Here is a 26,332-nt window from a genome sequence, read left to right on the forward strand (position 1 = left end):
GACTCCCAGTGGGACAGGAAGTGACATTTTTTCCTGTCCCCAGCCTCCAGAGACTCCTAGAGAGGCTCCTAGAGACTCACGTGTACTTTCTGCAGCATCAACCAGTGTATTATCTAGTAAGAGATGGAATTTTGTTCAGCAACTTCAGGAAGATCTGTCCTTGGGACATCATGATGGTAGGCACATAAAGCACTGTAGAACTGCTATGCCGGCATAAACTTCGTATTCTTCCAGAAAAAGGAATTTTACTGAACTGTACCCAGGTTACAGTGTCTAATAGGCTATAATTTCATGTAAGTCATGCTAAGTTATTACAATAATACACCAGCAAAATACTGTATATAATAAGATACACAAATGAGACGGCTAAAATGGCAGGGAAAGTACATGTCTTAACCTGGCATGAAATGCACGGTGATTTCAATTCAACTGTAAACAAAATTTCTACCGCAAGTGAATGGCAATGTAGCATACCTTGCTTGGATATTGTCCTCTCAGGAACCTTGTTAATTGGTACTACATTTTCAATTGCTTAACGCACTGTAAGCCGCCCTGAGTCTCCGGAGAAGGGCGGCATATAAATCAAATTAAAAAAAAAAAAAAAAAAATTGAAAAGAAAATGTTGATTCAAGTTTATTAAGAATTTAGAATATAAGAGGACCACAAAAGTTCATTCTTCTGCTTTATTCAGAAACTCAAAATAGGTTGTTGGACACGACTTCGCAACTAACAACAAAAACTCACTCAAGTTTAATGAGTTTTGAAAATTTCAAGCCAGAGTTATGCCATTGCTTGCTAATCAGAAGTTTTATTTATTTAACAAATTTATATAGCTGCCCATCCCACTGTAGGAAGTTAGCATCCATCCCTCTCCTAGGAAAATGAGATATTTTAGGAAATATTAAAAGGGCAAAATATTTTCCCTAAAAGGGAGGCAGAAACTCAGCCCCCACACCTTTGTCAATGGACCATTAAGGCTAGTTTATTCTACATAACAAAGATCTACCTCCTGCAGGCAGAGCCATAGTTGGCATTGCCCTCACCCAAGATCCAACAAAGGTAGGATTAGCCCTCTACCCATCTAGCAACAGAACTCACGACATGGCACCTGGAGAGATTGCATCACCCAGCAAGGCTCAACCAAACTTAGCACACAGACAGACTACAGAATTGCCCCTGCATGGCCCCATGGGAGTCTGACAACCAATCAGAATACAAGATCAAATTCAAAGCCGAACAGAGGGCATAAAACCAAGGCACTCTCAGCATCTCGGCCCTTTTTCTGCTCAGGAACTCAAGCCATGTGATCTTGTTTGTGATGGAACCCGGAAGAGTTGGTCACCGCACGCATGCGCACCAGCTAGCTGCTCTCTTCCAGGTTCCGTTGCTCTGGCACATGTGCATGTGTGTGTGAGTGTGCTCCAGTTTCGGCACTCGGTGCCGAAAAGCTTAACCATCACTAGGCTATACTATTGATTGTCATTTACAGGTTAGTAATATTTGTCCTCTTTCTGTCAACTTCACCTATTATCCAGAATTAGAAGTTGTTTGTTTAGCACTTCATGGGCTTCGCTAGCAATTTGGTAGCAACATATCCAGTCGTGTAACAACTGCAGCTTTAAATAATATTCATTTATCAAATTTATATGGTTGCTCAATTTGTAAAAAGTGACTCTGAGCAGCACACAATTAGTTAAAACCATAAATATATAAGAATGATTATTAAAATATAAAAGTCATTATTAAAAGAAAAAAAAACATAGCAAAGCACAAGCAAAGATTAACCACAGTATGGGAGCCATGTTAGAATTTCACTGCTCTCCTGATACCCCCAGGACCATCAGCAAAGCCATATCTTGAGGGTCTTCCTGAACATTAATAGAGATGGAGCTGTGTAAAAGAAAATAAGTCCTCCCACCACATTCTTTTTTTTTTTTAAATTTGACTTATATTCTTCCCTCTGTAATGGGGACAAAAGTTTCAAAATCACAAATTAGAATAGATTCTGTTGTTTAGTTGCCAAGTCATGTCCGACCCATTGCGACCCCATGGACAATGTTCCTCCAAGCCTTCCTGTCCTCTACTATCCTCTGGAATCCATTTAAGCTCATGCCTTCTGCTTCAGTGACTCCATTCAGCCACCTTGTTCTCTGTTGTCCCCTTCTTCTTTTGCCCTCAATCTTAGTCTATCAATAGATTCTAGACAAAGATTAAAAAGCAACAGGAAGTGCCAATCTAATCCCGTGAACATTGTTCCCAATCTGAGCCTAACATGAGTTCTTTTCAATCAAATAAGGAAAAAAAATGTCCTTTCTCCAGAGATCACTATTTTCAGTCAACAAATGCTAAACAAAAGGAAACTGCAACTCGGCAGGATGCCTAAAAGCGTTCCCTCTTGGAGCACCTGCTAAATACATTTTTGTAGAATTTTTGAAGGGTTTACCTTTGCACACACTTTCAAGGAACAAAGGCAAGGTTTCTCCTCTGCCTGCATATTTTATTCTTAGCTCATAAATGAACCTGGTAAGATTTCTAATAGAGCTAAACTGACTTTGGGGCTGGGGAGTGTGTTCTGGAGGGTGGGGAAGATAGCATGGGGAAGATGGCAGAAAAGGCCCATCTCCTAGGCATAATTCCCCAGGAAATGGGAGCTGCATTATGTCCTCTCTACCTGATCTGATGGGATGGGCAGATACCTTTGGAGAGAGTTGGTCCCTCAAATAACCCACCCCAATCCCATAAAGGGCTTTAACAGTTAAAACCAGCACTTGAGTTGAATCCGGAAGCAACCAGGTAACCAATGCAGTTCATTTTCCACAGCCTCTGGGCACCATTCAGTGCGTACAGTATTTAAACCCACTAAAATGCAAAACTGTATTGTGTGGACAAGTCAAGTCTAAAACCTGACCTTCTATTTCATTTGATTAAACATGCCAACAGCCCAATGTAGCCTTAATCGTACAAGTAGTTCTTGGGTACTTGTTCAATGGCTGTTCAAACTTGCGACAGTGCTGAACTTACTGGACTTACTGAAGCTTGGGAGGTTTAGCCATTGCATTGTTCCCGTGGTCACATGATTGCAATCCAGGCACATAGCACCCACTTATGATTATGATATTGCAGTGAGCTGATATCATATGATCGTGATTCCATATTCTATTGGCTTCCCACAAGCAAAGGAAACACGGCCTTGTGAGGCCCTCTCTTAATGATGGCAACCGGACTGCTGGAGCAGTGCTGCTATCACACTTTTATGACTACATCACTTAGCAGTGGCAATTATGGTTCCAGTTGCCATGATAACACATGGACTACCTGTACCATACGGTTATGAAACGCTCATGGATTTGATTTTCTCTTAAAAGTTTTCACTGGCAGATAAGATTCACCGTCTTATCATCAAAGATCTAAGTAAGCATTTACCATTTTTTTGAGTATAAGACGCTCTGGAGTATATGACGCACCTTAGTTTTTGGGGAGGAAGAAAAAAAAATCTGCCTCTGCCTACCATCATCCATCAGTATTCATCTGGCTAGTGTCCTGTCAGTGTGTGAGAGAGTTGAGGGCTGTGTGGAAACTGACAGTATTTGCTGTATGAGCAACAAGGAGACAGTTTGGCACCTGGGTGTGGCTTAGCTCTGCAGCTCTGAGTCTGTGCTGAGCTCTAAACTAGTCTGCTGCTCAAAACTGAAACTGAAACTCCTCTCCTCTGCTTGTGTTTTGCTTGTATTTACTACCACGCTGGAAAACCTGCTTTTGGTATTGTATATTTACTTCATATTATATATAAAAAGAAGTTATTGAATCCTGCTGAATCAGTTACTTGTGTGTGCTTTCTTGATGTGATTGCTGCTGCAAACTCTGACATGTTCTTGCAGCAAGTAGCAAACAGCCAGGTCAGCTTCAGCACATTATTGCAGCCTGATTCAGCACGAGCAGCTGATTGGCGGAATACCCCCAATAATCTGTTTCAGGCTGCAGGGATTGCCACAGCCCATCGCCGCCTTCGTGCCTCACATTTTCGGCTACATTCGTTGTATAAGATGCACCCAAATTTTCACCCTTTTGGGGGGGGGTGAGTCTCCGAAAAATACGGTAATAAACTATTCAAAACATTGGACAGAAAGATTGTCATGAAAAAAGATTTAATTTGGGACAAAAAAAATGACCAGTTAAACCTTTGAAAATAAAGCAAAAATACGAATGTTATGTGATGTTATTCTCACTGTAACAGCACAAGTCTTTTTTCTGCAGAACAATAGTACAATAGATATGGCCCATGCTTGTAATTTAATTCATGCTATATGTAATTCTACTTCTACCTTTTTTGAAAGGGAGGCATGGTGGCTTAAAAGATGCTGGAAAAGGTCTATACTCTGGTGGTTTGAGTCCTACCGTGTGATGGGGTGAGCTCCTGTCACTTGCCTCACTCCTGCCAACGTAGCAGTTTGAAAGCATGTAAATGCAAGTAGACAAACAGTACCACTTTGGTGGGAAGATAACAGCATTCCATGTTTCACACTGACATGATGTCATGCTGTCCACAAGACCATGGAAAAATCTTTGGACAGCACTGGTTCAATGGCTTAAAAAGAAAAAGGAAATCACCCCTAAAGACGGCTACAACTAGTGGAGTAAATTCTGCAGGGACACCTTTACCTTTTACTTCTTCTGAAGTTCAGCTATTTCTAAATCATCTTTTTGTTTTGCCTTTTCAAGTACAGTGGCAATTTTGATGTTGTCATCTGTATTACACAAAATTCTTCAAAGATTCTATAAGCATTTCAGTGCAAAATAAATTTACGTAATGCTGGATTCTGCCTTCATTCCTATGTTTATCTCATTCTATGGCTAATATTTTAGTTAAACAAATGAAAGAACATTTGCAATTTGTCTTGTAACAAATGAGACATTAAAGTCACAAGTATAGATTTTAGAGCAGAATTATGTGTTACATTAGTAAATATGTTGAATTTCCAAGCCTGTATTGCCGAGACAGAAAAAAAATGATGGGTGTAGGTTATTTTTCTCTCTACTTATCAGGCTACTCTCTCAGATCCTGATTTTTTTTCCTGATTTATGGAAAGAAGGTTAAATACAAGTATGTAGAGCAAAATACTGGAGCAGAATTACAAAATCTATTATTAGTCTCCTCTCCCTGCCTGCCGATGCTGTATTAACATTGCAGGATGGATTCAGAATAGTAAACTGGAGGTATCAAATGCTGTTCCTAGTTGAAGACTGATAAATGAGGTTTGTGTGGGTTTTGAAATAATTGCTGGGAAATGATCCTTGTAACCATTCATATATTAGGACTATCATATTGTTATATACCCATTGTATTTTGTTCTTTTTATTTTATTGTTCTATTATTTTATTTCTGTTTACATTCTTCATTTGGTAAGGACTTGCCTCTCCTTTCCGCTCAAGAAAGTAGAACTCTTGAAACAATTGACATTTCAAAAGGAAACTTTTATTGAGGGAAAGTCATAGCAAAACAAAGAAAGCAAGATCTGAGGATTCCCGTGCAATTCCGTTATATTAAGTTAGAGACCCCTCCCCTCAGTCCGGTGTTGAATAAGCCAATCTGCAGGTTCGAAGATGTTTTGAGAATTGCAGGCTGAGAAGGTGATAAGCTATTTTCATCTTCGTTGCTTGCTGGAGGCTCTGGAGCTGAGACAAAACAGATGGTCCTCCCCCACACTCGTTCCCAGGAAGGTAAATCAAAGCACAGGTTAGATAGGCACCAGAAAGGTGGTTATAAACTGAGGAATACCTCCAGGCTCCCTCCCTACCAGAACGGCAGCGTCCCAATAAGGATCTATGGGACCTGACTCATTTCTTTCTTTTGACTGTTGTTAAGCCACCCAGAATAGCCCATGGTGAGATAGGCGACAAATTTAACAAACACATTGAGTCGGTATTATTTCTTTCATACTGTCTTAATATGTAAGAAGAAATCTAAAAAGCTAAAAAGCAACTCACCATCCGTGTTATAACTGAAACTAATTGAATTTTATCTTTGTTTGGACAAAGATACTGACAACCATTAACTGTCATTCAAAAAATATCACCTCCAGAAATATTGGTGATTTAGTAATTATTGAAATGGCATTGTTTCACAAACCAATAGTGGAAGGATATGGAAAAACAGTATGTGACAAAGGCCAATTTTCTTCATATCGAATTTGCTGCTGCTGATAACTATATGGATAAGCTGCTATAGAACTGAAGTATCCATGCATTGGATGGGCCTGTGCAATATTAAAACTTTGTGATTCTCTAACATCAAAGTGACTAATAGTCTCTGTGTGAAACCTACTGGAGTATGCAGTATTCACTGTATATGCAGTTGCAGACACTGCAGGATTTAGTGGATATATTTCATAGGAATTTAATTCTTGGTAAGTCTGAGTTACTAAGTGGGAATTATTAGTTTGATAGAAGTACCATGAATAGTAAGGATAGGAAGTCCTATACATGTGCATAGATGTTCCCTCAAAATATTCATTTTGACTAATAGGAGACCATTCATCAGAATTTTGGATATTGTCACTGAAAGAAGGTTCAGATTGGAAACTTTGCTGTTCCATGAATTTATTTAATTCTGTCACCATTGAGGATTCTGAGTTATATGGGGGTGGGTATTTGGGAATTTCAGATTTTTCACTATTTGCACTATTGTCTGGGGATAAACTGATGTCCATGTTGCATTCAGACTCTACATTTGAATCATTTTGAAAACCACCAAATTTTAAGTTTTGCTGTGCATTTTTTGTGACCAGTAGAAAATCACCTTCACCTAATTTTTCCACTGAGCTAATAGCTTCTTCGGCAGATCTCTGAACTTTCACTGGAGATACAGACATACATTTATTTACATCACTATAGGATGAAAAGTATTCATCATATTCCTTTGCATACTGACTGGTCTTTCTTCCCTCTTTGACATTTTTTAGATCCTGCAAATTTTGCTGAATTGAAAATGCATCTGCATTATTCAATTTGACTTCTGAGGTATTTGGTGGAGCATGAATAAGTTCACAGGGATCTTTTAACTGTGAAAAAGTGATTGGTGTTCTCTCTCTCAAATTCCTATTGTTTCTATACTGGGTTTCCAGTGGAGTTTTTAACTGTGGTCCTTCACCTTCTGAGGATTTACACTTGTTTCTGCAAAACAAACATCAGATTAATTTCCTACAATTTTTGAAATAATTTTTACAATATCAAAAGGGTGGAATGTTAAAATATCCTTCATTGTAAAATCAGCTTCTCAATTCTCCAAATGTCTCAGAAGTGCTATGAAGAAAAGAATTCAATACAACAACACATTAAAACAGTAGGGTTTTCTGGAATTCATCAAAACTGCTGTCGTATTTATATTTATGAACCCAGAATGAGACATTAAAGTAGTGAAGATCAGGCCTATATAAACTGCTTTTTAAATTTTGACTATAAATTTCAAGGTTTAAGACTCATGCATGTAAGCATAATCAGCAGAGACTTATTCCTTGCTGTAAGCATGTGTACATACAGTACATGAAATCCCATTCTGAGAGGTCTTTCAATTATTATATTCATGTTTTCATCACTCATTTTGTGAAGATAACACCTTTATATCTTATGAAAATAGAAACATGATGATTAAAAAAAAAGTTAAAACTAAAAACTATCTAAAGTATTATTTAAAAGTTAAGGACTTCATCAACTTTAAAAATATTTTGGCTAGCTGTTCTGTAATCCTTCTCAAAGACAATTGCTTTCTCATGTAGGTGTACACAAACTAAATAATATGGGAGCAAAAATAATGTTAAGATTTTGCTTAAAGTGCAATATACCAATTTTTATTCTAGTTCAGATTAGAGAACAAAAAATAGCTGTGGTATATGGCCGTGATGGTGAACCTATGGCACCCGTGCCACAGGTGGCACTCAGAGCCCTCTCTGCGGGCACGAGCCATCGCCCCAGCTCAGTTTTGCTGTGCATGCACGCGCGCCTCCCTCCAGCCAGCTGGTTTTCGAGTCTCTGCCCCACATGCACAGGTCTTGCATGCGTGGGGGTTGGGTGCACATGTGTGCGTGCACCCTGGGGGAATGCACACATGCATGGGGGTGGGGTGCACACAGGGGGTCACGCACGCATGCATGGGGTTGCGTGTGTGTGTGTCATGCATTGCATTATGGGTGTCTGTGCACACTTTTGGCACTTGATGCAGAAAAGGTTAGCCATCACTGGTATATGGACAAAGCATCTTTAACAAAGGATTTTAATAAATCTGAGTGTTAAAGTTCAGCTTAATGAGTTACAAAATCCAAATGGCATAAGTCTCAAAGCATATTTTCTTTCATAATCTTAAACTGATTATATATTCACTTTGTTTTATGGTTTGCTGAATAAATTGCAATTGATTGAGATTGTACAAGTTAAGCCAAAGCAAAGTAAGCCATATCATGTTTTAATATGTTGTATAAATTCAATTTTAAATGCTAGTGCACTATTTAACTATATCATAAATCAAAATAAAAACAAAAACGGGTGAACAGATGTAAAAATTAACAGTTTTCAGAATATTTTTTTATGCCTTTAAGCCAGTGTTGACTCTTCGTGACTGCTGGTGTAGTTCTTGAAATTTGCTTGGTAAGATTTCGTAAGTATTTGCCCTTGCTTGCTTCCCAGTGCTTAGATAGGAGACTGGTGCAGATTTACCCAGTTGGCTACATAGCTAAGGCAGGACTAGAAATTGCAGTCTCCTGGTTTCTACCCTGATGCCTCAACCACTACATTAAAGTGGCTCTCCTAAATAATAAATAAATACAAATTAATAATAAATAATAAATTTAGTACACCCCAAATGCATCTTAGACATAGTTCACTACCTAATATTTAGCATTCTCCTTTTTCATATTGCTAATTATTCCTATACTTATTTGGAACTTTTACAATTTGTACAATATAATTTTTTAAAAAAATTTACGTATCATAAATTTCCCTTTGAGTTACTTATAAAGGAATAAAGGTAGGATAAAAATGCAATAAAATAAATAACAAATAAATACTAATCAATAAAATTCAAAAAGAAAAAAGAAAAAAATCAAATACAGAAACAAACCCCACTGTAAGGACTGTCTCTGAAGAATCTTTTCATGAGGAAATGTTGGACTCAGGAGGACTCAAGGGAAATTGGAATTTTTATCAGCAGGATAGCCAAATGCTTTTCCAGAAATGGGAACAGGAGTTGGAAGAACCCCATTCCCGCATGTCAGAACTCTAGAGAGTATATACAACTCAGCCTTTAAAAGCAAAAATACAAAGAGCATTTTGCAATCATCTCTGTTTTACACTCTATAGGTTATATTCTATAACTTTTGTGAGGCAATCACTAAGATAGCTGGTCAGTTAACAAGCCTTTTTCAGCAGAAACTCAAATGGCAAAAAAAGCAACTTCGTACTCCTGTCCTCTTACTCCTTGTCTGTTTGAAAGTGAGAAGTGAAATAGATTACTAAATATTCCAAGACAGGGAATTCTATGGGGCTGCCATTAGGGAAAAGAACACAATCTACCATACCATCATTTATAAACTATACTGATTGAATCCGCATTGTATTAAACAAATTACATTTTGAATTTGTTGTGTGTACATTTCCCTTGAGCTGGTTTGTGGAAAAGGATAGCAATCAATACATAATACTAGTACACAATGATCAACACAGTGGATCTCATTCTGCATCCTGAAATTTCCATATTTTCTACAACATGGAGCTCCATATAGAAAACACAAGCGTAAATAAACTTAAGTGTGATCAGATTATTTGTACAACACCCTATTCTGTTTCTTTTTATGAAGATAATAAAGTAGCCAAAACTGCAAAATACAGCACTACTGGCTTACCCACATTGTTCTACAATAAAACCAAGCAGTAACCCTAGTTCTTAAGGGAATAAACTCTGCATAGAGAGATACTTTCAAAAAGGCAACTGGACTTTCTTGATTTTTCTTGAAGACATTTCACTTTTCATATAAGAAACTTCTTCAGCTCTAACTAACTGGTGGGAAATCGAAAAGATCTATACTGTTTGCAGTCAACCAATTAACAGTCTAGAGTTGTGATGGCGAACCTATGGCACCTGTGCCAGAGGTGACACTCAGAGCCCTCGCTGTGGGCATGTGCACCGTTGCCAGCTGCTCTTCTGGGTTCGGTCATGCGCATGTGCGCTGGACAACTGGTCCAGCACGCATACGCACCAGCCAGCTGCTCTCTTCCGGGTTCCAGTGCACGTGCTCCAGTTTCAGCCCTCGGTGCTGAAAAGGTTAGCTGTCACTACTCTAGAGTATTAAGTTTCCAAGAAAAAATCAAGAAAGTCCAGTTGCCTTTTTGAAAGCACTTTTGGGACAACCATGACTAGGATGCCTGAGAACCTCCATGCCTTGACAAAAAGCAACCAAGCATTGCCTACACATTTTTAGAATTAGGTTCAATTTATTTATAAGCATTTTTCTAATACTTCACTGCTTCCAGGTAATGATTTAATTTGCCCACTACTTCTTTGGAAGCTCCAGAGAAGGAGAGATGGATACAGATTGCTGACACCATATTCCAAATTTATGGCTACATTCCAGCGGCTTCATCTAGATTTGATAAAGGAGACAAAATAGAACCATGGAGGATTTCAAAAAGCCAAACCATGAGCATCATTTCAGACTGAGGGGGTTGTTTCTTATGGTAAAACACAAATTGTAATGGGCATTGCTCAGGGATATCAGCACTATGGTTGATGTCAGTTAACACCATCAGGAAGTTAAACAAATTACAGATTGATTTTCCCCAGTATAAGCCATTATTGAGAGTATTGAAGATCATTTTAGCTCTAGAACTAGTTTTGAAGCTAGCAAAGTTTGTTATAGCTACATGCTTAACATGTCACCCAAAAATAAAGCATATTTAAGGTTATACAATAATGATAAAATTTGAAAAAAATCCTAAATGTGAGTTTTAAAATAAAAACTACCGAGACTTGCTGTATGTTTTAAATGGTGCAATGTCTTAACACAGGTCAGTAATCTCTCTTTATTTTCTCCTCCAACCATCTGGCATATATTTGTGAATCATCCATTTATGTTAAGAGTTTTATACTATATGTAAGTCGAATAAAAATAACTTATTGGGAACTAATATCAAGATTCCTCGTACAATATAATTATCACTAATGAAATTCCTCAATCAAACTGGCAATTTTTATTCCCATGCAGATGTGGAAGAGGGAAAGAAATAAAAAGGCTGTAGCAGGAAGAAAAATCTGTTGATGTATTGTTGGACTTCAGTCTTATCCAAGCACATTTTTTGAACAAAAGTTTAAAACTGAAATAATAAAAGATGTGAACAAATGCACTAGGTGTTTCTTTGTATTAAATCAATATTTATATTTATTATGTATACCTCATGTTTCTGTTGGCTTCTTTTTCATCTATCTTGAAAGTTGTCATCAATGAAGCAGCTACCTAAGAGATTAAAAATAGCAATATAAACTGAATTAAATATGTTATGTGTTTTTGTTTTACCAATGCTCTGCATACGCTTATTTGTGTTGCAAACTAAGTTTGTAGCATTTGTTTTTCCTGGAGTTGCAATAACACATCTTCACAGCAATTAACAAGTTCTTTAACATAAAAGCTGTAATAATTGGATATTGTGTGATTAAGGAAATTCTAAATTGTATCATGAGCAAAAGGAAGTGTTGATACAAAATTAATGGTAAAATAAAAAAAAAAACATTCTAGGGTCTTAACTTTGGGAAACATATTCAGGGTTAAAAATTGATGTTAGCAAATGTCTATATAGAATGTTGGCAGTACAATTTTCAGGGTCAGGAGAATTAAGAAAATCTGTGCATATGGATGCAAATAGAGCCAGTAAAAGGTAGTGGGAATGAATTATAACAAGAAACCTACGTAACTGAAAATAAAGCCACAGTGCTTTTCACTTCACAGAGAATGCTGGGAACTATTCTTAATATGGTAATTGTAGGTCTAACATCAATTACGTCAAAACAAAGAAATCTAAATAACATATTTCAAGGAATGTGTAGAATTTCTGAGAAAAAAAAAAGGAATAAAAAGTGTGTATCAACCTTTTTCAATCTAACTGAATTCCAAAACTTCCATTCTGAAAATTATGGATGTAGCTTGATGCCTCTGGAAGGCATATTCTCTAAAATAGAACTAAGAAAGGATTTCTCAGAATCTCAAGAAAGACAGTATTCTCAAGTTATATAAGACAAGGATTTAGGCAAGGTGTGTAGAAATAAGGTTTACCAATACAGGGTATGCTTTAAAATACTTAAAATTTCTGTTGTTAAGCAGAAATAATGAATAATAACAAAAATAATCCTATTTTTCTATCCAGTGTACCTAGTATAATCTTGAAAATCTGAAACTTGTCCAACTCTGTTCTAGAGAATCATTTTTCTCACTTCATAGGCTTCACTGCTCCAATTCAAAAAAATAGGCATCATCAGTGAAGTCAACAATGATTTGGAATACTGTATGGATAATAGGACTATCTTTGCCTGCAATAATCAGGGACTTTGTTCAATAGACTATTAGCCATGATATAACACTCTGGGGATCCTAACTACACTAATATACCAAAGTTCACTTTGGTATATTAGAACTTCTATACACAACTAATCCTTTAAGTTTCATTGTCTTACTTCTTACTTTACCTAGATATTTTATTTATTTGTATTTTGCCCTTATTATTTTTACAAATAACTCAAGGCGGTGAACATATCCAGCACACTTTCCTCCTCCTTTTTTTCCTGTAACAATAACCCTATGAAGTGGCTTGGGCTGAGAAAGAGAATAACTGGCCCAAAGTCACCCAGCTGGCTTTCCTGCCTTAGATGGAACTTGAACTCATGGTCTCCCACTTTCTAGACTGGTGCCTTAACCACTATGCTGATTCTTGGTTCAGATTTGCTTATTTTATCTGTTGGTTTTAAAGTTACATGGAAATCTCAGTATGGGATTGATGAGGCCGCAGGATTGAAAGGCAACAGAAACTATTAACATTCCAAATCATTAGTTACATATTTTTATTTCCTTCGTAACAAAATCCAAATTAACTGGAATAATAAAAAAAACCCCAGACTTGTATTTACTCTTTGTAACAATCTTCCTGAAACTTCTTGTTAGAAAAGCAGTTTACTGGCAAAATATACATGGATTAGAAAGTGTCATGTATATACTGATAGTGACTCTTTAATAGAAAGAGTAGCATTCCTGAAAAAGCAGCAGCTGCAGATAAGGGAACACTGAATTTATGCAATCCAACTACAAGTGCTCAAGCAATCCAATAAAGCAGTTTACAAGGAACAAGGACAACAGGTTTTCCATAATTTTCTTTAATAGCTCACTATCTTGAAAAGTATGAGTACTGAAAGGATGGGACTGATTCAATCTTGTAGTTAGGCCTCCATTTTCTAATGACAAGCAGTTGCTCTGTCAATACCTGCGGGACCTTCTTTCCATTTCTTTCTCTGCCGTAAAACAAGATCTAGGTCCCTGGAGAAGAAAGTTGGAAGGAAATGCTGTGACATGCATCCCCTAACATTCTGGGAATGGTTTATTTCAATCGGTATATTACTAATCATATAATGGATTAATTCTAGTCTAAGAGTATGCAAGTAGTCATTAAAGTAAACTTTTGAGACTTAAGACATTTTACTTACTGGTACACAAAATTAAAAGGAAAAATCATCTGGTGTTTTAAAATCAAATCCATATACACAGGTAGTCCTCAACCTATGATTACAATTGAGCCCAAAATTTCTGTTGTTAAAGAAACAGTTGTTAAGTGAGTTTTGCCCCATTTTATGATCTTTCTTGCTACAGCTATTAAGTGAATCATGCAGTTGTTAAGTTAGTTGTTAAGTGAATCTGGCTTCCCCATTGACTTGGCTTGTTGGAAGGTTGCACAAGGTTATCATTTGGTCCTACAACATTGCAACCATCATATGAATCAGTTGCCAAGTGGCTGAACTTTGATCACGTGAACATGGGATGCTGCAATGCCATAAGTCACATTTTTTTAGTGCTGTTGTACCTTTGAACAATCACTAAATGAACTGTTGTAAGTTGAGGACTACGTGTACTATTCCATTTATGAAACTTTGAGATTGTAAAGCACAGCTTTCTTTGTTTGGTCTTTTTATATTAATGCAAATAATGTGCAGTGTTTGGTACATTACTTTTAAGTTCAAGAATGGAATTATGTACACAGTAGGAATTGTCAAGAAAAGTAAATCAGAATCACCCAAATATTTCTATGCGGTTATTTTTACTATTTATTAATTAATTTATTTATCCTTACTCCCAAATAACAGAACAATCAGACCAACACAAAAGTGGTACAGTTACAATAAAAATCCTATTCTTTTTCCTTCCAAAAAAGCCATTTTTTTTCACTTTGTATATAAAATAGTTTTGAGAGTGTGTGTGTGTGTGTGTGTGTGTGTATACACACTCACACACATACACAGGAACTGGTGTTTGGTATTAAGATCAAAGCAGAGGTTCTATTATTTCCCATGAGACCTCCATTATGATCTTAATCCACCTGTTTAAGCAATAGGAATAGCACTTAGACTTATATACAGCTTTACAGTGCTTTACAGCCCTCTCTAAGTGGTTTTACAGAGTCAGCATATCCCCCAACAATCTGGGTCCTCATTTTACCAACCTCAGAAGGATGGAAGGCTGAGTCAACCTTGAGCCTGGTGAGATTTGAACTGCCAAATTGCAGGCAGTCAGCAGAAGTAGCCTGCAGTACTGCACTCTAACCACTGCTCCACCGTTTATTCTCAAATAATGGAAAATACCATACCTCCAAATTATATCTGAAAATTGTCAAATACAATAATATGTAGGATAGAAAAATATACTCCAAAAAGTACACTATTAGCAATCTCATTGCTCTTGAAAATGTTTCATCTATCATTTACATAATACATGATTTAAGTTCACATATCATGTTCTGTAAGCCGCCCAAAGTTGCCCTATGCGGGAAATGGGTGACATGTAAATTGAATAAGTAAATAAGTGAATATACAAAGCACCATTTAGAGAAGGTTTTGGATGACATTACCTTTTTCTTTTTGTTATGTGAGACATCAATCTTTTCTTCTGATGGGCAGGGCTCGTCTTCTAAAGTTACATTAAATGGTCTTTTGTTTACAGTTTGGGAAGCCTGAAGATTTTGGTCACTGTGATCCGACCGTGTTCCTACAAGCTGCCGTTTCAACCGACAAGTTTTTCTCCAGTTTTTAAGCATTTGATGTATAACCACAGGAAGAGGTGATTTCTCCTGTTCGGAACAGATAAACTTCATATGTGCAATGGTTTTCATCACCTTCATAACGTGAGCTATTTTTCCTACATCTTTCTTTTTGTACAAAATCAATTTCTCAAGAAGTAAAGAAAACTGTTTATAGTTATAGTCTAATTCAGAAACTGTACTTCCATAATTTAAAGCGATAGCATATGGTGCCAAATCTATACACATGGAGACAGGCGACTTGGATGTTCCTAACATTTTTCTTGTTTCTGAAAATTCCGCAAATTCTCTTGTGAGAAGATGAAGCGCATAAGAGCAATTTAAGGCTTCTGTATAGTCATAAATAATGTTCAACTCCTCCTGAAGTTCAAAGATGGAAGCCTCCACTGTTTCTAAAAGCTTTTCTTTCCGATAAGACAGGAAAGCCATTTTTTCTTGGCACTGGAAAAGTTCAGGTACAAGTGATAAATCAAACCATAGTAAACTCCGAAATCGCGGATTATCTCCTTGTTTCGCTATTGAGTTTTTAAGGAAAAAAATAGTTTCATACATCATTGCCAATTCAGTATATATTTCGATAGCTTCCGGCTTCAGAATGACAGGATTAATTCCTCCATTCTTCATGAAGTTCAATATATTTTCTTGGGTTATCAGTATGGTTATATCCTCTTCTTGTAAAATCTGAAAATACTTTTTCAGCATTTCCAACTGCACTGTACATTTGCCCATGAGCTTTTGCAGTCTTTCAATATCGGCAGACTGTGCTTCATCCAAGATTTCACTTACATTACAACTATCTTGTAAAGTTAGAGACTTTCCAATGAGGCAATCTGCATTGTCTTGAGAGCAAACATCTTTACAGTTATGAGAGTCTTCTGCACATTTCTCAGTATATCCTCCAAAAGTTCTATTATCATCATTTCCACATCCAGAATCTTCCATCATACGCTCATAAATATCAAAGAGCTTAGCCACAGCAATTTCATATATTTGGAGCACTTCTTTCCTATTCTTTGAACCGTTATTTAAAGATGTATTTCTTTCTTGCCAAACAAGATTTTTAGCAGCATCAAAAAATACATGTTCCAGACCAAATAATGAAGTTTTAAGATTAAACTCTTCATTAGTACATGTCTTTACAAATTCTGTTTTTTTACCAATAATCTCAATAATAATCCAGAGATGATTATCTTTTTCAGCACTCAAATTCATGCCTGGAAGGCTTTTAGATATATTTATTAAATCCATTGTACTTTTTCTTGAATTTTCTAGGTCTTCTATAGAATCGCCAAAATTAGCTCCACAAGTAAAAGGCACAGATAAAAAAAAATCAGATAAATTGGAAATCTGTTTCATTACTGATTCACATTCCTCTATTTCTCGCCTTAATTTCAACAAGCAATAATAAGAATTATTCTCAGATATAGTGTTTTCAAAAGCTTCCATTAACTGCTTGTGGTAGATTTGTAATTCATTAAGGGGATTGTATTTTAATCTCATCTGAAAAGCAGGATATAAATTTGATTGCTGTTGATAACCTGAATGCCCACCAAACAGTTCACTATGCAGCGAATCATCATACCAAAGCAAACTTCGAAAAGTTGGCTCACCTTTTAAAAATCTTTTCTTATTCTCTATAAACTCCATTGTTTCCATTATAATTTGCAGTTCAACTAATGCTTCTATAGCACAAGGTTTTACTTTCTGACTTGCCTGCATATTTCCATTAGAGCTTCCAAGTATTTCCCTAGAAATCAAAGCATGCTCAAAAGAACAACCTTGCTTTTTTTCAAAAGCTGTAATGAACAAAGGAAGAGCACTTTTGCAATATGAAATCTGTTCATGCAGTATATTCAGAGATGAAGTTTTATCTGCCTTTTGTAAGATCTCTGATATTTTAGAGCTGAAATCACAGGATTTTAGACTGATTCCTACTTTGGAAAGTTTGATGTGATTCCTGAAATTGCTGCAATGATCAGAAGATGTGCTTGAAAAATAGCGTTCCTTTTGCTTGGCCTTGGTGCTAGTGAAGAGTTTGTTTGTTTCATCAGGCATGACATGATAAACTGCAGTTAGTGGAGAATTAAAATGAAACTGGTCACAGTTATAAGCACTGCCTGAGGAAGTCTGTCTGCATGTGGATTCCCTAACTATATGATTTATTTGTTTCAAACTTTTCTGCTTTAAATCTAAATTATTTAATGACTTCAGAGGAGTGTCATGGATTATATCTAGTCTTTCAGTTGCAGAGTCAATCATGGTTTCTGGTAGTTCTCTTTCCTTTACATTTTCCTCTACAAGTCTCTGTAATACGCAACAATGAGATGATTGGCATAAATTATTATCTTCGAAGGATGTAGGAGATAGCAGATCATCACTAGATGGTATTTTGTTAGTATTTCCTTGGTGTTCAATTGACTTGCTCAATGATTTACAATGCCTATTCTCTGCAGTATATATTTCCTGTTCAGTTGTTTGACTAAATGTATTAAGGCAAGAATGTTCTGATTCTGAAAAAGCCTGTTTACAATGAGAATCTAGTTTTTGCTTCTGTCTACTGGAGGATCCTGCTGGGATTTCAGAGCAATTCATACCTATATTTTTGTTTGATGAATTGTTTGTTTTTAATGACAGTGACCTATTGCTATGGATTTCTGAAGTTAACTGAACCACAGAGGTTTTAGCATTAAGGTTCTCTTCTGTTAAAGGCCAACTTGCCAATGAATCATGACACTGTCCAGTACTCAAAATCATGTTTTCTTCCTGTAATGCAGATATTTCCACAGTTTCTTTGTCATTGCTTGCTTTTTTCAAATTGGGACAAGGTGCAGAAATAATATCTGATCCGAACATTTTTGTAGCAGATTCAAAAGTTGGTTGAATTGATGTAGAAATTTTAACAGTACTCATCTTTCCTCGAGATTTGAACATTTCATCATCATTTGTTTGCCTTCCTTGAGAGACAGTTAATTCCTTTCTTGTCCTAGAAGAGTTAAACTGATTTCCATCTGTTTTGCTTCTACAGCTATTCGTGTCAGAACTCAAAGTGTGCTTGTTTTCCATGGCTGTAATTACATTCTCTTGATTCTTTTCTTGTGCATTTCCAATAAGGCCTTCCCCAGCAAATCTCTTCTTGTTGCATATGAAAGGCTCAGCGCTAATTGGCTCTATGCTTTTAATTCCTGTAGTATCTAAGATAGCATTTTTTTCAGAGACTGTTTTTATTGCTTTATTTTTAGCACAATCACTGCTAAAAGATACATCTGTACTGCAATCTGATGTTTCAAAAGAATCTAACACTAAGATACCATTCGGTAAGATGTTTTTTGCTTTGGAGAATACACTACCTGGAGTTTTTCTTCCAGCTTTTGTCACTGTTTTTAAACTCTGAACACTCTTCCGAGCTTTTCTTAGCTGAAACATTGCACCAATTATTTTTTGAGATGGGCATTTGGTTTTGCATAGCAATGCTTCAGTGTTGTCAAGGGCACTTAAAATATTCTTAATATGTTTTTCAGGCTGCTCGGTTTCTTTAAACTGTCCCTTGGATAGTGAAGAAATCTGGGGTGAAGACCGTACGTTGAGTTCTTTCTTTTTGCGATACTGTTTGGAATTTTGCTGTCCCTTTGCATATTTTTTCTTTTTCCCCCCTCTTGTCCACTTAATACATTTTTTGGGCGCTGAAGATTTAGTTGTACATTTTTCCATTTTAGTTTCTAATTTTGACTGAACTATATTGGTTATTGTAATTTGTAAATCAGGGCATGGAAATGTATTCAATAATTCAGTTCCACTTTCCTTCCCAGATTTCTCCCTATATAAAGAATTATCTTTATTCGTCTTCAAAGTTGGATCTTTTGAAAGATTTACATTCGAGCCAGGTTTTCCAAACAGATTATTCCAATCTAAACGTGCTTGTAAATAATAATAATCATTTTCTTCACTAATATTTCCATGATTATGTGGCTTGTACCACACTGAGAGACCTTGTTTACACTCTTCTAATACATTTTCAATCTCACCACAAATGTCTAAGCTGTGGGTGTTATCATTTTTCATCTCTAAATCTTGCCCAAATATTTCAGGAACTTGACTACAAAAGCTATCAGAACTGGCATTTGAAGATGTATTTTCAGACTGTTTGTTGATTTCCGTATTTCCCAAAGATATAGGAACTGATGTGAGTAACACTGTGTGATTTACTTTCTCGTGATCTATCAAGTCATTATTTTTAGTAGGCAATGTTTGCAATTCTTCAAATTTCGCTTTGCAATGTTCTGTGTTCGTTAGCTCTGTTTCTATTAACGAGCGTCTTTGAAGATTCAAGTTAAAAATAAAATCTGTGCTTTCTAAATCTAAAGTATCTGAATTTTTTGATGTTTTTGTATAATTGTTCATATTATCTACAGATTTCTTCAAAACCATATCAGGTTCTTGCTTTTTTCTTGATGAGCTTTCTGTTGCATTTTTAAATGCAGTTTCTGTTGCAGATTTATACTTTTTGCCTTCTTGTCCACATGGAATCTTCTCCTTTAATTGGTTCATATGTATTTCATTAAAGCATGTTTCACCTGTGTTGCTTGTTTCACGTTTTTTTTGTCCTTCAGTAAATAAAGAAATACATACCCTATCCTCAAAATTATTTGTGTCTAACAATTCTGGCTTGGAAAGACATATACTTTTTTCACTAAGGCCTCTTATAACAGCATCAGTTATACAGGTATCAGAAGGATGATAATCGAGGTTCTCTACATTGCTAATTCTTTTGGAAGATTTTTCTTTGCTATTGTTTATTGTATAATCATTATCTAGGAAGTTATTTGCTTTTTCAGATGCTGAATATTTTTGCTTATCTTTTTGATTGCTTTCAGCCAAGTTGGAATTTTTAGATTTTAGATTTAAAATTTTCAGAGCTTGACGCTTATTTTGTTCAAAATTCTCCGATGTGATTTCATATGAAAGCCATTCATAAGCATACATTTTTTTACAGCAGGCAGACTGAAAAGTATTACCACAATGCTCTGCTTTTGATGAAGTACAATTGTTTGTAGCACATTTGGTGTCAAGTTGAATAGAATGCTCTATTTCTGAAGGAAAAATATCATCCCCTTGAACCTGGCTATCCATTTCTCTTCGACTGTGCTTCTTGTCTTTGCTAGCTGTTACATTGTCAGGACTTAGTTTGCATGTGCTTATACTGGTGTCATTACAAAAAGGTGGTTTCATAGTAAGTTCTTCATTTTGCTTTACCACATTCTGTTCTCTTCTTGTTAATCTTGGATCTTTAATTAACCTTGAAGTAGTTACAGTACTTGAACCAATTTCCCAGTCAGAAAAATCTTCCGGATTTATTTTTAAACTAGTCTTATCATCCCCCACATGTTCACCTCTGATGGCTTCCATACCAGATTTACATGGAATATTTGCTTTCGTTTGTGTTAAATCCCATCTTGTAGCTGGCTTGGGTTTCTTTTTTTCACAGTGAATTTTGTCTTCAGAATCATTCCAGTTCTGTACACTTTTAGAAATAGAAGAAACTTCTCCAGATACATACGTTTCTAATGGTTTTCTGAAATGTTCGTAGATGAGTTGGCTTTTACCTATCCTTGTCACCCGTGTACAGTTTTCCAGAGGGATAACTCCTCCTGTTAATGAAAGAGAGATATGATTTTTGAGGGTTATAATATTTTATCTAAGGAAGAAAAAACATATTTTAACCAAATAGATAGTTATTTCTGACTCCTTGATAGGTGATGTGCTAATGCGTGCTTTCTAACCATTCACCAAGTTTTTATAATAGCTAAAATGCCCAGGAATATTCTAACTGCTAAGCTAATGTAACTTTAGGAAGCAAACTTATATTTATGTTTCTTAAGTTTCAGTAAACAGTTATTCTAGGGGGGAAATTTTCCACAAACTCAGTTTGGCTTGCAAACAATTTTATACAAATCCAAAGATAGAACAAGTTGTATTATCAAAAAGTGAAGACTGACCAGTAGGATTTAAAAAACCTAGAGGCATAGCAAATTTCTGTAGCAACATTTACTGTAGAATTGCTATGTTGACATGCTTGAATAGTAATAATTTTGTATGCCTATGAATGATTTCTTGCTATTTTTCTGTTTTTCCAAAGGGCAGTGACATAAAGAGGCAAATCTATCAATACTTTCTGAAGATAACATTAAAAACTCTGGCCACTTCCAGCCAAGAGTTTTACTACAGAATGACCCTCAGAATCTTATTGGAGTGGAAGCTCGTATTTGTAGCCTTTTTGTGCTTTCTCAACGTTTCTCATATTTTTTTCCTTCTGTCAAAAATCTATCGGGTTGGGAAAAACATAGCTCACAGTACCTTTTCAATGGTAGCAAATGGAACAGGTCATTGAAAATTTATTTTAGAAAGCCCTTTTAAAAAGCCTGATCCTGTGCTGATTTAGGATAAAAGAAGAAGAGTAGTTCTGAAGGCAGCAGTGAGAAGCCGGGTGAGGGTTCGGGATTTCAATTCATACTTTTGCCAAAGCTGTCCCTTGAGGATCTATTTCCTTCCACTTATGAAGCATCTAGCCTCTGCATTATATATTCCCTTTTTCTTGCTGGCCAGTCCAGATTGTGCCACCCATCAGCATAAATGCAACACCTGGTTGTCCAGTACCAAACTAGCAACTATCTTTTTTTTTTTTTAAAAAAAAGAAAGTTTCAAGTACAATTGCAAAAAATACATTTTTAATACTTTGACTGGATTTACACATCCGATTAAGCCATAATTATCTGTGGGGGAAGGAGATATGGGAACAAAAGGTATCATTTGCCTTGTCACATCACTTTGCACACGATGCAAATGACTTAATGTTGCCATGATATATGTAAATTACTCATCTCATGTCAGACGGTGAGATGGGTGGCAAATAAATGTAATAATAAATAAAATGTTATATTATCATGGCTTGTACTGAATGCCTATGCCTAAAACCATAGTTTAATAAACCATGGCTAGCTGAGCTCAGATGAAGAAAATCAAACAAAAATCAAACAAATCACAACTATGTGAATCCAGCTGCTGCTTTTTAATAGTAAGATGGGAGAAAAAGAGTGCAGGTTGTTCAGAAACCTATAAATGAACAATTTCAAGAGCACTGTAGTGAGGAAGGAGTATTTAAATCTGAAAAGAGAAATTTGCTGGCCAGAAATTACAACTCAGACTTAAATGAAATTTGAAGCAATCTTTGCACATTTCATTTGTGTAAACCTTCACCTCCTTTTGCATTGTTATGCAGATATAAAACTATAAGAAATAAAAATTTCTTATTAAATTGTATTAATCCAGTTCTATTTTTGGTTGATTATCACTGAAGATGACTAACCTCTGGAAAAATCAGAAACAAATGAGCAGAAGGGGAAAAAGGACAGAGAGGAATAGAAATGTGAGAGAAAAAAGGGTAAAGAAGCAGGAAAGTAGTGAAAAAGCAGACTGGGCTGTAGCAAGTGAGAACAACTAGACAATGAAATGGACAGAAGATTTTGGGAACTCTGCTGGTGACCTTATTCATACACATTATGTTAAACCATATGTTGATTTGTTTAGCTTTGGCGTTGTAGCTTAAGACCCAAATACTATTACCAAGTTTATTTTTTAAGACATGACTAAAGAAACCACAGCTGAGCTGGATATCCAACCTATAAATAATGCAGGCACGCATCAAATGACAATCAGAAATGTGCTGTAAAAATCTACATGACCAGTAGATGGCAACAAAGTGTTCCAAATACATGTCTATGTTTTAAATCTGCTGCAGTGTTTTGTCAAACTTGGCAACTTTAAGATGTGTGGAATTTCCAGAATTCCCCAGCTAGCATGAAGTCTAAACAACATTACCAAATTTAAAAAAATACTGATCTAATGCTTTTCCATTCCAGATCTCGGAGTCCTAGCTATGAAGTTAAATGCAGAAGCTAAGAAGAAGACATGAAACAATATCTATAACATGAAAAACTGAGCAGAATCAAGGGGGAATACAATAAAATGAACATAAAAGCTCAAGAAAGCTTACCAGTGTGCTTGGGTAATCTTTTAAGTTTACACTTCAAAGATGTTAGGAAGGAATCAGCCCCTCCTTTCTGATTAACAGATTTTACATGTATTACAGCATATGGAAGACATTGCCTAGGCTTATCCACAGGTTTTGAATGTTCATTATATTCATAAAAATATACCTGTGAATGGAAGTATTGTAAGAACTTAAAAGTAAGTACCTGGATAATTAACTTTAAACTTACACAAAGACCAAAAATAGTGACCACACTGTGATCAAATATCAACAAAATGAGTGGTAAAACACATCTCATGCAGCACACCTCTCTTATAAAAAGTATCATACAAACTAGGTGCAAAATGTACTGTTTTTGTGAAAAGATTAAAGTATCTAATATAGGGGTGTCAATCTTGATCATGCCACAGGCCGGATCGTGACGTTTTTTGCCTTTGAGGAGCTGAGGTAGGAATGGCCTGCACGGGCCGTATCTGGCCCGTGGGTCACCAGTTTGATTTAATATGGGCTGACAGGCCTGATCTAATATGACAGTTTGTATCACATGTTTTCTAATTTTAATATAAAATTATTTGCTGAAGATTTAGGAAATTCAGGATAAAATGTCTGTGGAAAATATTTAATAACATCTTAGAAGTGAAGCAGAATTAAAAATCCCCCTTCATCTATCAAATCTGTGACAATATTCATCCTCTCTTATATGTACTGCTCCATACAGTATACAGTATATAGTTTCTTGCTTTTTTGCAGAAGCAGACAACTGAAACAAATTTGATCCAGCAGCTCAATATGGGTATGCTGCAGATCCTGTCAGCCAAAAAGTGTTGACTGGCAGGAACTGGGGTCTTCTCTGCTGTAGTCCCTGCTTTGTGGAATATTCTCCCTTTGGAGATTAAAATAGTCCAAAAGGTCCTTTTTGACCTTTTGTAAAGCTTTGGCTATGTATCCGGGTCTGTGGTTTTGGAATGTGTTAGGACCCTGCTTCTTGGTTTTACTTATGACCCTTCCTCGAAGTTTAGTTTAGTTTAGTTTTAGTTTTATTAAATTTGTATACCGCCCTACTCCCGAAGGACTCAGGGCGGTGAACAGGCACAAGATAAAATACAGAAATACAAAAGTTAAAACAATTTAAAACCAAATTAAATAATATTGGCCCACGACAATTAAAATCCCAATAAATTTAAAACCAATTAAAATTTCAATTTAAAATTTTAAAAAGGGGAGAAAAATTAGGCCAGGCCGGCTTGCTGGAATAAGAGGGTCTTAAGAGCACAGCGGAAGATGCGCAGATCTGGGATCCTCCGTATCTCCGGGGGGAGCTCGTTCCAGATAGTGGGTGCCCCCACAGAGAAGGCCCTCCTCCTGGGGGCCACCAGTCAACACTGCTTGGCTGACGGCACCCGGAGGAGACCCTCTCTATGAGAGCGTACCGGCCGGTGGGAGGCTATTTGTGGTAGTAGGCGGTCCCGTAAATAACCAGGTCCTAAGCCATAGAGCGCTTTAAAGGTGGTAACCAAAACCTTGAAGCGCACACGGAAGACCACCGGGAGCCAGTGCAGCTTGCGCAGGAGAAGTGTTACACAGGAGCGCCATGTTGCTCCCATAACCACCCGCGCGGCCGCACTCTGCGCCAGTTGGAGCCTCCGCGTGCTCCTCAAGGGGAGCCCCATGTAGAGAGCATTACAAGTAATGACTGCCCTACCATCTTTGTGGTTACATGATCACATTTCAGGTGCTTGTTAACTGGCTTGCATTTATGACTGGTTGCAGTATCCCACATGATTTCAATTTGTGACATTTTGCCGTTTCCTGGCAAAAAGTGCATGTTGGATAAGTTGGATTCAGACTTACGGCCACACCATAACTCCCTTCATGACAGTCTAAAAATGATCATAAATTCGAGTCTGGCCATGTGGTGACTCAATGTGCAACTGCAATGATTTAGGACCAAAATTCCAGGCTCAATTGTGGTTGTAAGTCATGGACTACCTGTAAAGAGGCAGCTTTAATTATACCTGTCCTGGCTAGTAAAATATATATTGTGGCTCTTAAGCTTGGAGAAAACTGGGATATTTTCATACCAACAATGATGAACAGAAACAACCCAACCACGAAAATAACTCTAGGTACTTTAATGATAAATTTTTGAATCACTCCATAGGCCAGGATAAGATTTCCAGCTTTCCAAATATTAATCTCTAGCACAATTAGTTACTGAAAATACCAGCCCTTGATTCTTCATGTGAAATGCTAGATTTTATCCCTGTTGAACAGCCCTTTATAATGAAGTCAGAAATAGACATCTTTCTCACCAAATACTTTTTGTGTGGCTAAATGTTATATAAAACTTTATTCAAGCTTTGCTACAGTTTCTGAATATATTGTTTCTAAATTGTACACCCCTCCTTAAAATTCATTATAAACTTCAAAAAATGAAATAACTTCAGCTTCCGGTTTGGCTTCCGTCGTCGCTAGACGGTCTTTTGGGACCGCCACCCCCGCCGCCCGTAAAGAGCCGCCTTTACAGCTGAGAGACAGCTCGAAAAACTCAGTTTCTTTAAGGAAATGTGAGGAGAGCCGGCGAGAGCAGGTAGAGCCCTTTGCGAAGTCCCCAGAGTTTTTTTTTTCCTCTTGGGGAGGAAGCAGGATGAGGCTCCCTATCCAGCTTGCTGCTGCTCAGGGCTTCAGGAGAACTCTGCGCTTTGCAGAGCTAGACGATGTGACCAACCTAATCAGCGAAAACTAACAGATTGTTTGAATAAGCAGGATGAAATCCGGATTTGGGACTCTAAATCGCAAGTATTTGTAACAACCCTATGACTGATTTTAAGAATGAAGAAAGAGTGAAAAGGGAAAAAAAAGTTTAAAATGGCGGCTGGCTGAGGCTTGAGAAGAAAGCTGAAAGCGAAAGTCTTTCCATTTGAATGGCTTAATATGTTACAAAGTATTTGAAGC

The 26,332-nt window shown here is 36.7% G+C and overlaps 1 protein-coding gene across 11 annotated transcripts in view; it reads right to left on the reverse strand.

Annotated features, from left to right (window-relative positions):
* Nucleotides 1-5,451: 5,451 nt before the first annotated feature.
* Nucleotides 5,452-26,332, reverse strand: part of TEX15 (testis expressed 15, meiosis and synapsis associated) — a 48,035-nt gene continuing 27,154 nt past the window's right edge. For 6 of the 11 annotated variants that reach the window (XM_034410832.3, XM_034410836.3, XM_034410831.3 and 3 more), the window contains exons 6-9: nucleotides 23,381-23,543; nucleotides 15,145-20,978; nucleotides 11,437-11,498; nucleotides 5,452-7,170 (exon numbers count right to left, since the gene is read on the reverse strand). In XM_034410832.3, the coding sequence (XP_034266723.2) occupies nucleotides 6,120-7,170; nucleotides 11,437-11,498; nucleotides 15,145-20,978; nucleotides 23,381-23,543 (7,110 nt within the window). In that variant the 3' untranslated portion in view covers nucleotides 5,452-6,119. Of the gene's footprint in view, nucleotides 7,171-8,439; nucleotides 10,629-11,436; nucleotides 11,499-13,386; nucleotides 13,563-15,144; nucleotides 20,979-23,380; nucleotides 23,544-26,332 lie in introns of those variants that run through there. The other 5 variants (XM_087888295.1, XM_034410838.3, XR_015732746.1 and 2 more) reach the window with 4 other exon arrangements.

The sequence above is a fragment of the Pantherophis guttatus genome, chromosome 2 (assembly GCF_059756535.1).
Source record: "Pantherophis guttatus breed Tessera chromosome 2, ASM5975653v1, whole genome shotgun sequence".
NCBI lineage: Eukaryota > Metazoa > Chordata > Lepidosauria > Squamata > Colubridae > Pantherophis > Pantherophis guttatus.